At 45.7% G+C, this 15,450-nt stretch overlaps 1 protein-coding gene across 2 annotated transcripts in view; it reads right to left on the bottom strand.

The window, feature by feature from the left end:
• The window catches only part of FARP1 (FERM, ARH/RhoGEF and pleckstrin domain protein 1), a 461,133-nt gene that overhangs the window by 232,308 nt on the left and 213,375 nt on the right, over positions 1 to 15,450 (bottom strand). For both annotated transcript variants that reach the window (XM_050765964.1, XM_050765965.1), the window contains one exon: positions 4,775 to 4,968. In XM_050765964.1, coding sequence (XP_050621921.1) covers positions 4,775 to 4,945 — 171 coding nt within the window. In that variant the 5' untranslated portion in view covers positions 4,946 to 4,968. The remainder of the gene's footprint in view (positions 1 to 4,774; positions 4,969 to 15,450) is intronic.

Here is a 15,450-nt window from a genome sequence, read left to right as displayed (position 1 = left end):
GGCTGAGGCAGGAGAATGGCGTAAACCCGGGAGGCGGAGCTTGCAGTGAGCTAAGATCCGGCCACTGCACTCCAGCCTGGGCGACAGAGCGAGACTCCGTCTCAAAAAAAATAAAAATTAAAAAAAAAAAAAAATAAGTGGCCACTCGACCTGCAAGAGGCCAATACTAAGCAGGTAAACAAATAAGAGGGTGTTCCGGCATGAGAAGCTAATGCAGAAGACAAACAGCCAAGGACTGTGCTTGAGAAGAACAATGGGAGCTGCCCGGGCACCTCCCAGTGTACAGGGCCCCTCCACGCAGGCTCATTGCTCTCTCCCAGGCTCCCCGAGCTACGAAGCCCACACTTGATCCTCAGGCAAAGGATGAATCCTACATAAGTCTCAGGAGCTACAAAAGCTGGAGTACAGCAGTGATAAGACAGGAACACGAGAAAGTTACAGGGATCGTTTCCTGCGATGATGGTTCTCAGCGCCGAGTTCCCTCGGCCACAGCTAACTCCTGCCCCTGCTCTCCTGGGGGGCTTCGGGGCTTGTGCCACCGTCCACCTTCCTGCAACTGGCCACTCCCTCGAACCCTTCGACAGGCACTAGGTGTCTTTTTTGTCACCTGTGAGCATCTTCTCCAAGCATTTTTTACCACGGCTGCTCAAAAGAAGCAAAAAATAAAACTAAAAAAATTAAAATGGCGGCCAGGCGCGGTGGCTCCACGCCTATAATCCCAGCACTTTGGGAGGCCGAGGCGGGCGGATCACAAGGTCAGGAGATCGAGACCACAGTGAAACCCCGTCTCTACTAAAAATACAAAAAACTAGCCGGGCGCGGTGGCGGGCGCCTGTAGTCCCAGCTACTCGGGAGGCTGAGGCAGGAGAATGGCGCAAACCCGGGAGGCGGAGCTTGCAGTGAGCTGAGATCTGGCCACCGCACTCCAGCCTGGGCGACAGAGCCAGACTCCGTCTCAAAAAATAAAAAATAAAAATGGCTGTGTCTGATTTCCTCTGCTCTTCCTATAGAAACACTGCTAATGAAAATACATAAACTGAATAAACACTTGGAGAGGAAACCATCTGCTTCATTCTACTGTCAGTGGGAACAGTGTTTGTTTACTAGCAGGGTCATGAGGAGGGGACACAGAAAACCTTCCCAGGAACCATCAGGGAAATGGTCTGGGCGGGCATAGGGGCACCTTCTTAACCCTTTCAGATGCCCAAGAGTCACTCCGTTTCATAACCTCTGGTTGGAAGAGAAAGTTACATATATCATAAACCACAGGCTGAAGCTTATTTGCATAGTGTTTTCCACACAAAGATGATAAAACACCATGCAACTTACTATAAATACTGCCCTTGAACTTTCCACTCCGCAGAGGAAATACCTAAAAAGACCATCCAAGTTCAACCGCAAAGGTGCTTGTGGAACCAGCTACGGAACAGAAAAGATCTTGGAGCTAACTGCCAAAGCCTTCCAAAAGGTAGAGCACTTTAATAATAATTGTTTTTGGGTACAAAGAAGGACGCAGACACCATGGAGAAGATGGTGTGGTTCTTTGTGCCAGGAAGCATTTAGGGGATTTGCATTTTAAACGACTGCTTTACCTACAAATCCATATTTTAAAACAAAATTAATAAGCAAAGGCCCAGGAAATTCAACCCCCAGGGAAAGACACCAGTCATCCCCAAAGGAAACTGCAGGGACTTCTGGCCCGGCGCCCGGCTCAGCTGTGTGGTGAATGCAACTGGGCCATGAGAAGTCCTTCACTTGGGGCACTCCATCAAAGGATGTTTCCAGGGTCAGACACTTGGCCTTGAATTCCCAGCAAAAAGTTCCACAGCAAGGTTTTAAAGCAAGACCAGGGGGCTGAGTCTCTCACAATCCTGTAGTCACCTTCCTCCCAATCCCTGATGACTGAGCCAGCACAGCCGATGCCTTCCAGATGCCGCTGGCCTGGCTGTGGCTGCTCTTAAAGAGCACGAGGTAGTGACTCAGAATCAGCTCCACCACCAACAATGCTGATATATGACTTTCTACAGCCAGTTAAGGAATATATCTATTGCCCAGAGGCTAAGAGAAACATTCTGACCAAACTAGAAAAATTAAAATATGGCCGGGCATGATGGCTCACGCCTGTAATCCCAGCACTTTGGGAGGCTGAGGTGGGCAGATCACAAGGTCAGGAGATCGAGAGCATCCTAGCCAACATGGTGAAACCCCGTCTCTACTAAAAATACAAAAATTGGCTGGGTGTGGTGGCACACATCTGTAATCCCAGTTACTTGGGAGGCTGAGGCAGGAGAATCACTTAAACCCGGGAAGAGGAGATTGCAGTGAGCCGAGATCGCACCACTGCACTTCAGCCTGGAGACAGAGCAAGACGCCGTCTCAAAAAAAAAAAAAAAGAAAAAGAAAAATATGAATGGAGGAGACATGTGAAAACAAACAATGGCATTAATTCTACTTGTAAAATAAACTCACTCTAACAGTGAGTAAACATTTAATTAGCACCTACTATACACCAGGTGCCATGCTAGATGCTGGGGATATAGACAGAACAGGCAGGCAGTTGGAAGTGCACGTCATACTACTAATCCTGTGTTTAGTTAAGCTCTTACTACATGTCAAGAATTGTTCCAAACACTTTGTCACCTCTTTTTTTATTCTCATATAGTATAGAGTTTATTATTAGCCTCATTTTATCAATACAGACAGGTTAAATAACTTGTTCACGCTGCACAACTATCAGTAGGAGACGCCAGTATTTGAACTCAGGCTCCTTCATGCATCCGACAAGTGTATGAGTAAAGAGGTCTGCAGGAAGAAAGAAAAAGCCCTGTCCACTGCCTGAGAGAGTAGGCATTCAGGTAAAACTGATAGGGCTTATAAGAATGCATAGGAGTTTATCAGAAACCTTATGAGAAAGGTTCCTTCCAGACAAAGGGCTTATAAATGCAAAGCATAAGCCATCGGAAATTATGAAGAAAAATAATTTTAAAAGATAAAAACACACTTTTATTACTACTTCTTGGGCAGGGAGTTCCTAGATAGGTGCTAAATAGTAGCTAGGAATGGGGTCTTGACTTACTTTGGTTTCAAGAAGAACTGACGGTGAGTGCAGCCCAACGATCCCTGGAGTGAGTGCACACAAGAGCGGCATGTGCCAGTTCCACAGTCCAACCCACTCAGCAGAACACCGTGTAATAGAATGTGCTGATAGAAACCTGGGCTCAGAAGTCCTTCAAAGTACTGAATAGGAAACACTGAAACCAAACACCTCACTGAACCAGCCTGACAACACACACAAAAAAGCGGGTGAGGTGGCACACATATGGAACACATATGCCAGGAGGCCCAATTCTAACCGGACGGCAGGGGCTCTCCTCAACAGAGTCTATGATTTTAGGAGATTAGCAATAGCTTTGTTCACCAAAATACAAAGCTGTCCCAAGTCCTTGAAAGATACAAATTCCACAAGAAAATCAGAAAACACAAAGGTGGTTTGCAGTGTGCAATAAATTGGTGGTTTTAAGCATAGCTATTCTGAGTTTATCTTTTCCTGAGATGTTTAATGTTAGTTCATATGCTCTGAGCGATGTTCTTTGAAATAAATATAATTTGCTGACTCATATCCCATAAATGATTCAATGATGGGTTACCAACGTTAATGCCGGCTATTAAATTCCAGCCCCTCTAGCCAACAGGAATGACACACAGATCGTCTCCACGTTAAAAACAGGTGTGCTCCCAGAGTTCTTGATAAGTTGGCTGCTTGGAATTCAAGAGTTATTTTCCTCCCCCACAAACAATATTAGACGTGGTATTTGATACTCAAGACAGAAAACCCAAAATACTAGATCTGAGGCGTGCTTAGAGTTCTCTGGACTGAGCCCATGAGAGGGAGTGGGCCGGCCGCTTAGCCAGCCAGACACTCCCACTTCCTCTCCTGCGGGGAGTAAGATGTGCGGCAGCTGCACGAAGCAGGCGGCAGCAGGAGCGATCTGAGGAGGAGGCTGGGAGAGGCGAGGCTGGGAGAGGCGAGGCTGGGAGAGGCCAAGCAGGAGCTCAGAGAAGAACAGAAGTGAGTAGTGCCAGGGCTCCAGCGGCTCCAGCTGCTGAGGCGCCCAGGCTGCAGGCTCCTCCTGTGACCGCTCTGGGCCCCAGGCTGCTCTGTCCAGGGCCCTGGGGTGGCAGGGCCTCCCCATCTCTAGGGCTGCCATATGGTAGGCTCGGAAAGAGGCTTTTCGATACTCCCACACCCACCCTGTGGGGTGGCATCCACAGGCTCTCCTGATTCCCTCACATGAAAACACACGTGGCTCTTTAATGATGTTCTCGGGATTGTTCTTGCCAGTGACTAGAGTTCGACAGCCCCCCGGCCACAAACACACACGCACAAGCACCAATGTGACAGAGGAACTGCCTATGACCAGTAAATTAAACTGGGATCCAGCCACAAGACCACTCTTCCCTCCAGTTACATATATATACATAATGTATACATACGCACTTACATTACATATGTATTTGAATGGAAAGTCACAGTAAAATTCAAGTGCCGAGGCCACTGACATCACTGTATGGGTGGTTCATGCATAACTCAGACACTGGAGAGCTCGAAACCAGAATGGGTCAGCGGGGCCATGAGGGGATGGGGAGGGAGGTGCTGAACACGCAAGCCCTCCAGCCGCCTCGTGTCACTGGCCATGGGAATGAGCCGAACCTCCCCACACCAAAGGCTGCCCCCCACCACATTCCTGGGTTCACAGATAAGCCCCCAACTTACTGGAACTTCAAATGCCTCCTGGGTGTCATCCAGCATTTGGATTTTGATGGACACGAGTTTTCCTGAAGGCGTTGGGGGCGGCTTCTGTCCACGTTCCAAGGTACTGATCCCCGAATTTTCCGGGGCCCCCAGTCGTGATCCTGGGGTTGGCCTCTGCTCTATTTCTCCCATGATGAAAGTGGCTTAGAGAATATCTGCAGGAAGCAGTGAGAAAGAAAAACACATCAGAACAGGAGACTCACTGATACCACCCAAGCTGTGTGCCACCTTCTCCCCTTTGTCACGGGAATTTCCCTGAACCCACCCAGGTGGGCAGGGGGCTCCATCCCCTGCACAGGAATCCCATACGGGGAGGCGTCGGTTCACTCACAAAGTCACCTTTAAGCACTCAAGGTATGCAAATACTTTTTGCATACTTTATTCTTTGGAATAATTTTGCATATTGTTGCATATTTTATTCCTTTCTTGTTTTACAGTCTGTTCTTAATTATTCAGTGTCTACAATGAGCTAGGCTAAGCACTACTTTTTTACACATCGAAGTCTGGTGGGAAGATGATAAACAGCACCTCAGCCATATCATTAGCATCCATTAATTACCTTTTATGGACACAGTCACAAGCTAAGTACCGTGGGTATTCTAAAGATAAACAGGTAAAACATGCACTGCAGAGCCCGGGCTTATAATCTGGTTGAGGAAATAGACATACACTCACAGACATATACTCACGAGACAGAGGCAACAGAAAGTAGGGTCATTTATCTTGGTTTCTAGTGTCTATTTCTATTAAAATAACCACCTAATAATTCCTTTCTTTCCAGCCACCCACCCCACCAACTATTCCCCCTTTCCCAAGAAGCCATTCTACACACTACACTATAGTATCAACAAAGTTATTTTCCTAAAAACAACCATCTTTCCTCTCCAGATGGTCTACTCTTGCCTAATGACACCCTCAGCTTCTCCCTCCCCTCTCGCTGTCTCTATCTGGCTCCAGGTCTCCACATGCGTGGCTCACTGTGGCTGAGTGCTTTGCCCACTTTCTTCACCTGGAAACTTCTATCATTGCTTTAAAACTCAGTTCAAATGTCACATCCCGGCCAGGCGTGGTGGCTCACACCTATAATCCCAGCACTTTGGGAGGCCAAGGTGGGTGAATCACCTGAGGTCAGGAGTTCGAGACCAGCCTGGTCAACATGGTGAAACCCTGCCTCTACTAAAAATTCAAAAATTAGCCAGGTGCCATGGCGTGTACCTGTAGTCCCGGCTACTCGGGAGGCTAAGGCAGGAGAATCACTTGAACCCAGGAGGTGGAGGTTGCAGTGAGTCGAGATCACACCACTGTACTCCAGCCTGGGTGAGAAGCGTGAAACTTAGTATCAAAAACGAAAACAAATGTCACATCCTGGCATCTGGTGCAGAGTACGTGTGCTGCTATCCCCTCTGTGCTCATTGCTGTCAAAGCCACACCGTGGTGGTTGAGCCCACGTGTGTGGAGAATGCATTGTGATGCCCTTAAAAAGCAGGAACCCAATCTCGAATGTCCCTTGCAGCTCAGTGCCTACCTAGGCACAATGCCTCACACAGAGTGGAGGTCAATATTGGCTGCTTAACAAGTGGACCACTCGGCCAGTATATTTATATGTGGCTGCATATTTAGTGTCAGAAGGACACAAGGGAATGAGATTTCCATGTGAGATGAAGTGGTTGAAAGAGAGGGAAGGCTTCCATCATGGAGAAGGTGAGAATTGAACTCAAGGTGGTCTCAAACATTGGATAATACTTGGAAAGAGATAGGAGACAGACAAGGAAAAGGCACTCCTGGGAAGTAGAATGGCATCCACAGAGTTACAGGACAGAAACATGATGGCACAGAGGAAAAAGAGTGAGAATCAGAGCCAGAGAGTTCAAGATGTATTTTAGAAATGATTTGAAGTCAGGCTCTAGAGCAGCGGTCCCCAACCTTTGTGGCACCAGGGACTTGTTCTGTGGAAGACGGCTTTTCCACAGATAAAGTGGAGGCAATGGTTGCGGGATGAAACGGTTCCACCTCAGATCATCAGGCATTAGATTCTCATAAGGAGCACACAACCTAGATCCCTCACATGCGCAGTTCCCAACAGGGTCCATGCTCCTATGAGAATCTAATGCTGCAGCTGATCTGACAGGGGGTGGAGCTCAGGCGGTGATGCTCGCCTGTTGCTCACCTCCTGCTGTGCAGCCCAGTTCCTGACAGGCCACAGACCACTGGTCCACCGCCCAGGGTCTGGGGACCCCCCTCCTTTAGAGGACTCCAAATGCCCAGCTGAAAAATACGGTCTTTACCCTGTAGGCAGCAGGAGTCACTGAGGGAAGACTAACAACACAACAACAACAACAATTTCAGAAAAATGAACCTGACGACGGTACTATATATAACTAAAGAAAGAGGGCTGGGAGGGCAGGGGCTGGGGCATCCAGTCACAAAGCAACTGTCACAGTTCATGCTTGAAATGCCAATCTGGACAGCAGCAATGGAAATCAAAAGGTGATGCTATAAAATCTATTTTTGTGGAAAAACTAACCCAATGTTACAAATGGTTAGCTACTGAGAGGAGGAGGTAAAAGTCTAACACTGGGCCGGGCATAGTGGCACAAGCCTGTAATCCCAGCACTTTGGGAGACCGAGGCGGGCGGATCACGAGGACAAGAGATCGAGACCATCCTGGCGAACACAGTGAAACCCCAGCTCTACTAAAAATACAAAAATTAGCCGGGCGCGGTGGCGGGCGCCCGTAGTCCCAGCTACTCGGGAGGCTGAGGCAGGAGAATGGCGTGAACCCGGGAGGCGGAGCTTGTAGTGAGCCGACATCGCGCCACTGCACTCCTGCCTGGGTGACAGAGCGAGACTCCGTCTCAAAAAAAAGAAAAAGAAAAAGAAAAAAAAGGTCCAACACTGATGAGAAAGTTTGAAATCAGGGCAGAAGGGAGGAAGTAGGAGGGGGAGGGGGAGGTGTGAGTGTGCTTTGGAACGTTCCCTAGGGCTATAAAAGGACATCCTGTGGGCTTTCCTGTCTGGAAGCTGGAGCTGGGTCTGGGCTATGGGTTCAGGGTGAAAGCCGTGAGAATCAAGGGAAGGGGTTAAATGTGTAACCAAAAAAGCAAAATGAACCACCAGGCCCAATGGTGAGGGTCATGGAGAAAGAGGAGATGGGAAAAAGAGACCCCCAGGGGGCAGTTCTGGACAAAAGGGCACAGAAGGGGCACCAGAGAGCTATCTGGGGTGCGAGGAATAGAACTGTGGGCTGCGTCTCACTCACATTGGAGAAAAAGTCACCCTTTCTTTCTTTCTGGCCACCCACCCCTCCAACTATTCCCCCTTTCCCAAGAAGCCATTCTACCATTCCACACATTGTACTATAGTATCAACAAAGTTTTTCTTTTTTTCTATTAATTTTTTTCTTATCTCATTTTATTATTTATTTTTGCAAAGGAGTCTCACCCTGTTACCCAGGCTGGAGTGCAATGGCGCGATCTCAGCTCACTGCAACCTCTGCCTCCCAGGTTCAAGCGATTCTCCTGCCTCAGCCTCCCCAGTAGCTGGGATTACAGATGCCCACCACCATGCCTGGCTAATTTTTTTTTTTTTTTTTTTTTTTAAAGTAGAGATGGGGTTTCACCATGTTAGATAGGCTGGTCTCAAACTCCTGACTTCAAATGACCCAAGTGCTGGGATTACAGGTGTGAGCCACCACGCTGGCCCCTTCTCTTTTGAATGCCTGATTCCACAGGTCTGTTATATAAGTGCCTTTCTCACTTCTGCCTCAAATAAGCTTTTTCTAAGCATCTGTTTCTAATCTGTTTGGTTGTGTGATCTCTGCTTTGGTTCATTCACTCATTAGCCTTGAGGGATGAGACCAGCCTGGTTAATCTAGAATCCCAGCCTAGTGCCCTTCACCGAAGTGGAAAAGATACCCTCAGTATTGGGTCAATTAACCAAAGTGTGTGTGTGTGGAGGTGGTGGTGGGGGAGCAGTATATTCATTATGAAGTCAGTCGTATCCAAAATAATCTTCACAAGCCAGGCAAAATTACTTCTATTCCATATATGTTTTCTGTTCACTGTCTCATGGTTAAAAATAAATGCAATCTCCAGAGAAAGCTCTACCATCAGTCAAGTTGGCCTTCCCCCTTCCCAGTCCCTCCGTGCACTTTTCCTACTTTGGTGTGGCCCCTCCCCACCCCACCCTCCTTCCCTGTACTTGCTCAGCAGGGACAGGCCCTGTGCATGGTCATTTACACTGGGCTTTAGCTGGGCTTGTCAAGCAGGCATGGACCTGGCTACGGTGTTGATGCCCATCCAGGGAGCCAGTGACGGCAGGAAGGAAGGGCTCTACTCTCCCACCTCACCCCAGCCTAAAGGTGCTCAGACCCTCCCTGCAAATATTTTCTCCTTGTCCTACATAAGCAAAAAGCAAGACTCCTCATCCTCTGAACTGAACTCCTGTCTCTCTTGCCCAAGATCCCCAGATAAATATATATATTCTGATTTTTAGCACCTTGGCATTTAAAAATTTAATTGAGTTAGTCATTAACAGATACTTGGTAGCTTAACTTCCTTTCTCTTTAGTTCTCAAATGATCTCATGTCTAGGTTATTTCTACTTCTGGATAATGATGCTTGAACAAAGTATGTCATACTTTCTTTTTGTTATCATACTTGCGTGCAGACTGTTGCTGTACATGGAAAGGTCTGTTTAATTCAACCATAAATCCAGCCAAGAGTTTTGAGTTGAGCATCCTAAGAACGCTAAGGGAACATCTCAGGAACGCTGGCAAGTCATAAATGGGTAACCACAATTGATGCTTGATAGCAAAACTGGTAAGCCCAGTAATGCAACGCCGTCTTCCAGATAAACAAATCCAACAAACCTAAAGGCCTCTAGTGTATAAATACTAACCTATGCTCTATTCTGAATTTCTCTCCATTAACTTCCTCTGACTTCTCAATTTCTTGAGGAATAGTCAAAATAAAAACTACTATTTCTTTCCTTGTGATACCTTATTACTAAAATGATGATTCTAGACCTTAAAGTTAAAAGCTGCTGCAAAACTACTTTATTAGTTAGCTCTATTTGAAAAGTTACTTTTAAAAAGTAACAACAACAAAAAACCAAGATTTTTAACTGCCAGAGAAAAGGTAAAAAACTAGAGTTGTCTTGTCATAGTATCCTGACTTATAAGGACTTCCTCTTGGAATTCACCCAAAAGCAATAAGCAGTACACTAAAAAATGCAAATTCCATCCCTGAGGAAACTGGAAGACATCTGTAGCCCCGAAACCAGAAAATGTAAGAAAGATGTGCCAAGCTGCAGTGAAGGTCAGAAAGAAGGGAAGGAAAATGCTTGGAGAGGCTGCTCATGGCTGTAGATCTCAGATAAAAATGGCGGAGCCTCAAATAAACAACAAACCAGTCATAACTTTCTTGGACAGGGACAGGTGCGCAGATTCACGGTAACAGCTTCCCTGGGCACAGTGTGATTGATATGGAATGAGAAACCATACAGGCAAGCCATATTTGTAAGCAGCAGTCTGTTGCTGAGGCAAGATGAAAAAGAGACTGCATTAGACACACCACCAAGGTTCACTGCCAAAGTTTCAGCAAGTAAGGGAATAGCAAAGGTTGAAAGGATTACACACACACACACACACACACACACACACCCTCAAGTCATGAAAATTCCTATTAGTATGGGACACGGCTCTGTCTGCTGGCCCACTGAGGCTCCTGCAAAGAGCTACTTCATACCTACTAACCAAAAAACAAACAAAAAAGCCTTTACAAAGATGGTGCAAGAAAAAAGAAAAATGACAGATGAACATCCAAAGAAATGTTACATGCAACAGATTAAAGCTTTGTCCAAACATATTGTTATAAATTAATAAAACTTCATGAAATAAAACTGATTCAATAGACAAAAACATAAAAGAATTTACAAGAGTTCAGGGAAGCTATGGGAAGACATTAGCAGGAAATAAAGAATGAGGGTGGCAGACCTCAGGAGGACAAAATGGAAGAATGAAAATATCACCAAAATACAGGCCAAATGGGAAGCAGCCAAAAGGAAATGTGCACTGGTGAAAATAGGAGGGACCTGATGGGAAAGATTGAGTAAAGCAACCAATAGATTTAAAACACAGAGAACTGGCGGCGCACAGTGGCTCACGCCTGTAATCCCAACACTTTGGGAGGCTAAGGCAGGCGGATCACAAGGTCAGGAGATCGAGACCACCCTGGCTAACATGGTGAAACCCCGTCTCTATTAAAAATACAAAAATTAGCAGGGCATGGTGTCGGGCGCCTGTAGTCCTAGCTACTCGGGAGGCTGAGGCAGGAGAATGGCATGAACCCGGGAGGTGGGGCTTGCAGTGAGCCGAGATTGCACCAATGCACTCCAGCCTGGGCGACAGAACGAGACTCCGTCTAAAAAAAAACACAGAGAACTGACAGATATGGAAGACAGAGAGAGATGATCCAACATACCCACAATCAGTATCCCTAAAGAAACAAAAATCAAATAATAGAACAAGAAAAAAAAAGTTTAAGGCATAATTCAGGAAAACATTTTAGAAATTGAAGATACTTGTCCATAATAAATGAAGATATCGTATTCCAGGGATAACTACCATAAAATGATCGCCACAAAGATAATTTGACAACTCATTTCCTGAGTCATCACTGGTCCTCAAACTTTAGGAAGGAATCATTTGGGCAGCTAGACAAAAAGTTCAAATAAAGTATGAGGGGACAAAATTTTAGAATTGTCCACAGCAACATTCAAGGCTTAAATACCAAAAACGTCCTCAAAGAATTGTAACAGAATCAAAACTTTAAACATAAGCAAACTTTCATTCAATTATAATAGCCAAATTTTTTTTCTTTATTTTTTTTTTAGATAGGGTCTGTCACCTAGGCTGGAATGCAATGGCATGATCATAGCTCACTGTAACCTCGAGCTCCTGGGCTCAAGCAGTCCTCCTGCCTCAGCCTCCCAAGTAGCTGAGACTGCACATATGCACCACCACCACCACCAGTTAGTATGTACAGAGTCTTGCTATGTTGCCCAGGCTAGTCTTGCACTCCTACCCTCAAGCAATCTTCCTGCCTTGGCCTCCCAAAGTGCTGGGACTACAGGCATAAGCCACCACATGCAGCCCACAGCCAAACATTTTAAATAGGTGAGAATTCAGAAGAATGTTAGCCAATCCCTTCTCAAAAAAACTGCTAAACTTCAGCAAGACAAAATGTAAGTGGTGAAAGAATGAAAAACAGTTATTAGTAAACTTTACATCCATTTATACTTTAAGAGAAAGAAAAAAATAATTGTAACAGCCACAGAATATGATATAACTCCTGACAATGGAGAAATAATGCAGCTAAAAAACTGGCAGGGAAAGGAGTAGAAATGGTGAGAGGCACTGTAAGTCAGCCATTACCTCATGTTTTAAAACTGATAATAGGAAGATTTTAAATCTGCATATGACATAAAGATGGTGAAGCACATGGAAAGATGTTCAACATCATTAAGCATTAGGAAATGTAAATTACACACACAATAAGATACTTCACACCCACTGTAATGGCTATAATGAAAAAGACAGACAATAACGTGTTATCAAGAATGTGGAGAATCTAGATGTGAGGGCCATCTGGCTGTGACATCTGTCACCCCATTGATCGTCAGGGTTCACTGGGCTGGGGGTGATTGCCAGGGTTGATCTGGCTAACCTGGCTCACTAGGCAGATGTTCCTTTCCTCCCTCACCACTCCATGTGTGTCCCTCCCAAAACTGTGCTTGGTCCAAGAGGACGACCATCCCCGATAGAGGAGGACCGGTTTTCGGTCACGGGTAAATGAGTAGCCGCGCTCCCCTGCTAGAACTTGCAAACAAGCTCTCAAGAATGTGCAAAATCGGAAACTCATATACTGCAGGTTGCTGGAAGGAATATAAAATACTGCGAAAACTTTAAAAAGCATTTTGGCAGTTTCTTAAAATTTTAATCATAAGTTTGGCATGAAACCCAGCAAACCCTTCTCCTGGTGACCCTGCAATTCCACTCCTAGGTGTCTTCCCAGGGCAAATGGAAACATATGTCTGCACAGAAGTACATGCAGATGTCCACAGCCAAAACAGAGTCAACAAGTGGATAACCCAATAACCCAAATAGTCATCAACTGGTGAGTGAATAAACCAAATACAATCTATCCATACCTGGGAATACTGTTCTGCCACAAAAAGACACAAAATGCTGACACACACCACATAAATGGACCTCGCAAACATTTTGCTGAGTGACAAGGGCCACAGGCAAAAGACACCATAAACCTATGACCCTATTAAATGTAATATCCAGCAAAAGCTTTATCAGGAGGACAAATATCCAGAAAGTAGTTGCCTGGGGCTGGGATTAGGAGCTGTATCAACAGCCAAGGAATTGTGGTCTTTTTGGGGAGACAGAAATGTTCTGAAACTGGACTGCAGTGACAGTCACACAACTCTGTTAACTGACTAAAAACCTTTGAATTGTACACCTGAAACAGGTCAAAGTTATGATTTGTGATTACACCTCCATAAATCTAAAAATGTCTATGTGTCCATGAATATTCCTGTGAACACAAAGAGCCTCTCTGGAAGCAGAGGGAGGTAACTGGAAGGAGAGCTGACTCCAGTGAGGTGGCCAGCCTGACCTGGGACAAAAGCAAGGAAGGCTGGGGACTGGCTTTTCATCAGATGCTCTTTCAGACATTTTTAATTTTGTACCATATACCTATATGTTTAATTAAGAAGGAATTTGGGCCAGGGGCAGTGGCTCATGCCTGTAATCCCAACATTTTGGGAGGCTGAGGCAGGAGGATCACTTGAGGCCAGCAGTTTGAGATCAGTCTAGGCAACATAGCAAAACCCCGTCTCTACAAACAATTTAAAAATTACCCAGACATGGTGGTAAGCACCTGTGGTCCCAGCTACTTGCAGTGCTGAGGCAAGAGGATCACTTGAGCCCAGAAATTTTTCCCACTGCACTCCAACCTGGGCAACAAAGCAAGACTCTCTTAAAAAAGAAAAAAAAAGTAATTAAGAAGGCTATGTTTAATTAAGGAGTAATGAAACAATATTTAATTTAATCTACTAAAAGCACACACTCCTACCAACTACTCCTGCCCTGTTGAGAGCATAAATCGAGTGAGATGAAATCACAGTGAAGAGGAACTACTTTCAATCAAGCCGGGTAGATGAAGGGAAACTTTTTGCAAGAGTTTGTTTCCCCTCTTCCAGTTTTAAATACGAGCAACTGAAAAATTCCAGGTGAAGAAAAATTCATAGGAACGTGTTATTCAAAGAAGTCGTCCAAGTGGCAGAGCTGCAGGAAGCCAAAGGGCTGGGTTCTGAGTCCTCCAAGCACTTCCGTGGCCCATGTAGAGAACAAAGAAGTGTGGATGTGCCATTGAGTGAGGGCAAAACATCAAGTGTCAGACACCTAGGAGAACAAAAGGCAAAGGGCGTGTGATCAATCTCCAACAGCTCCATGCATCTGGCTCTGCTCTTAGGAGCCGGAAGCTGTCACAAAGCCACCTTGTGCCTCTGTCCAGGGGAGCCACACGCCAGGAGCTGGCCCCAGGGGAAGGCAGGTTGGAGATAAACTGGAAAGGCTGCCAGCCCGGACCTCCTCAAGAGCAAAGCAGCTCAGTTTGACTTCTCACAAGGAGTTAGATAAGGGGTTTTGAGAAAGTTCAACAACAGCTATCTGTGCGGATAGATTTGCTTATTTCCAAAAAGTCTGTGAGCAAGAGAAACAACTACAGATCAACTGTTTTACATCAACCAGACACTTCAAACAGAGGAGAAACTGTTCGGCCTGTTTGATCATTTGGGAAAAGGAGACCAGGCTATTAACTGTCTACAAGTAGGATGCCCCTATTTCAACAAGAAAGCAAGGAAATGAGAATTAACTGCAGAGCTAAAGATTCTCGCTTCACTGTTCCTTCTTGGCAACCATATTTTTAACAAAATTTTTTTAATTAAGTAGGTTATCTTAAATAACCCTGACAAGTCTCTGAAAAATAAGGAAAACTCAGAGCAACAGCCTGCTGTTCTGTTTCTTCCTGCTAAAATACCATCGTTTGGTTTTTGTTTTTTTTTTTTGAGACGGAGTCTTGCTCTGTGGCCCGGTCTGGAGTGCAGTGGCCAGATCTCAGCTCACTGCAAGCTCCGCCTCCCGGGTTCACGCCATTCTCCTGCCTCAGCCTCCCGAGTAGCTGGGACTACAGGCGCCCGCCACCTCGCTCGGCTAGTTTTTTGTATTTTTAGTAGAGACGGGGTTTCACCGTGTTAGCCAGGATGGTCTCAATCTCCTGACCTCGTGATCTGCCCATCTCGGCCTCCCAAAGTGCTGGGATTACAGGCTTGAGCCACCGCGCCCGGTCCTAAAATACCATCTTTGAGTTGGCTAACGGGTACAAAAATACAGCAGGGAAATTATAGTTAACAATAATGTGTTATCTATTTCAAAAGAGCTAGAAGAGAATTGGAATGTCCCCAAGAAAAGAGACGATGGCTATACCAATTACTCTGATTTGATCATTACACATTGTATACATGTATCAAAATATCACATGTACCTCCAAAATATATACAACTATG

This window comes from Macaca thibetana, chromosome 17 (assembly GCF_024542745.1).
Source record: "Macaca thibetana thibetana isolate TM-01 chromosome 17, ASM2454274v1, whole genome shotgun sequence".
Lineage (NCBI taxonomy): Eukaryota > Metazoa > Chordata > Mammalia > Primates > Cercopithecidae > Macaca > Macaca thibetana.
The sequence above is the reverse complement of the archived record's forward strand: the minus strand, read 5'-3'. Positions and strand labels throughout refer to the sequence as shown.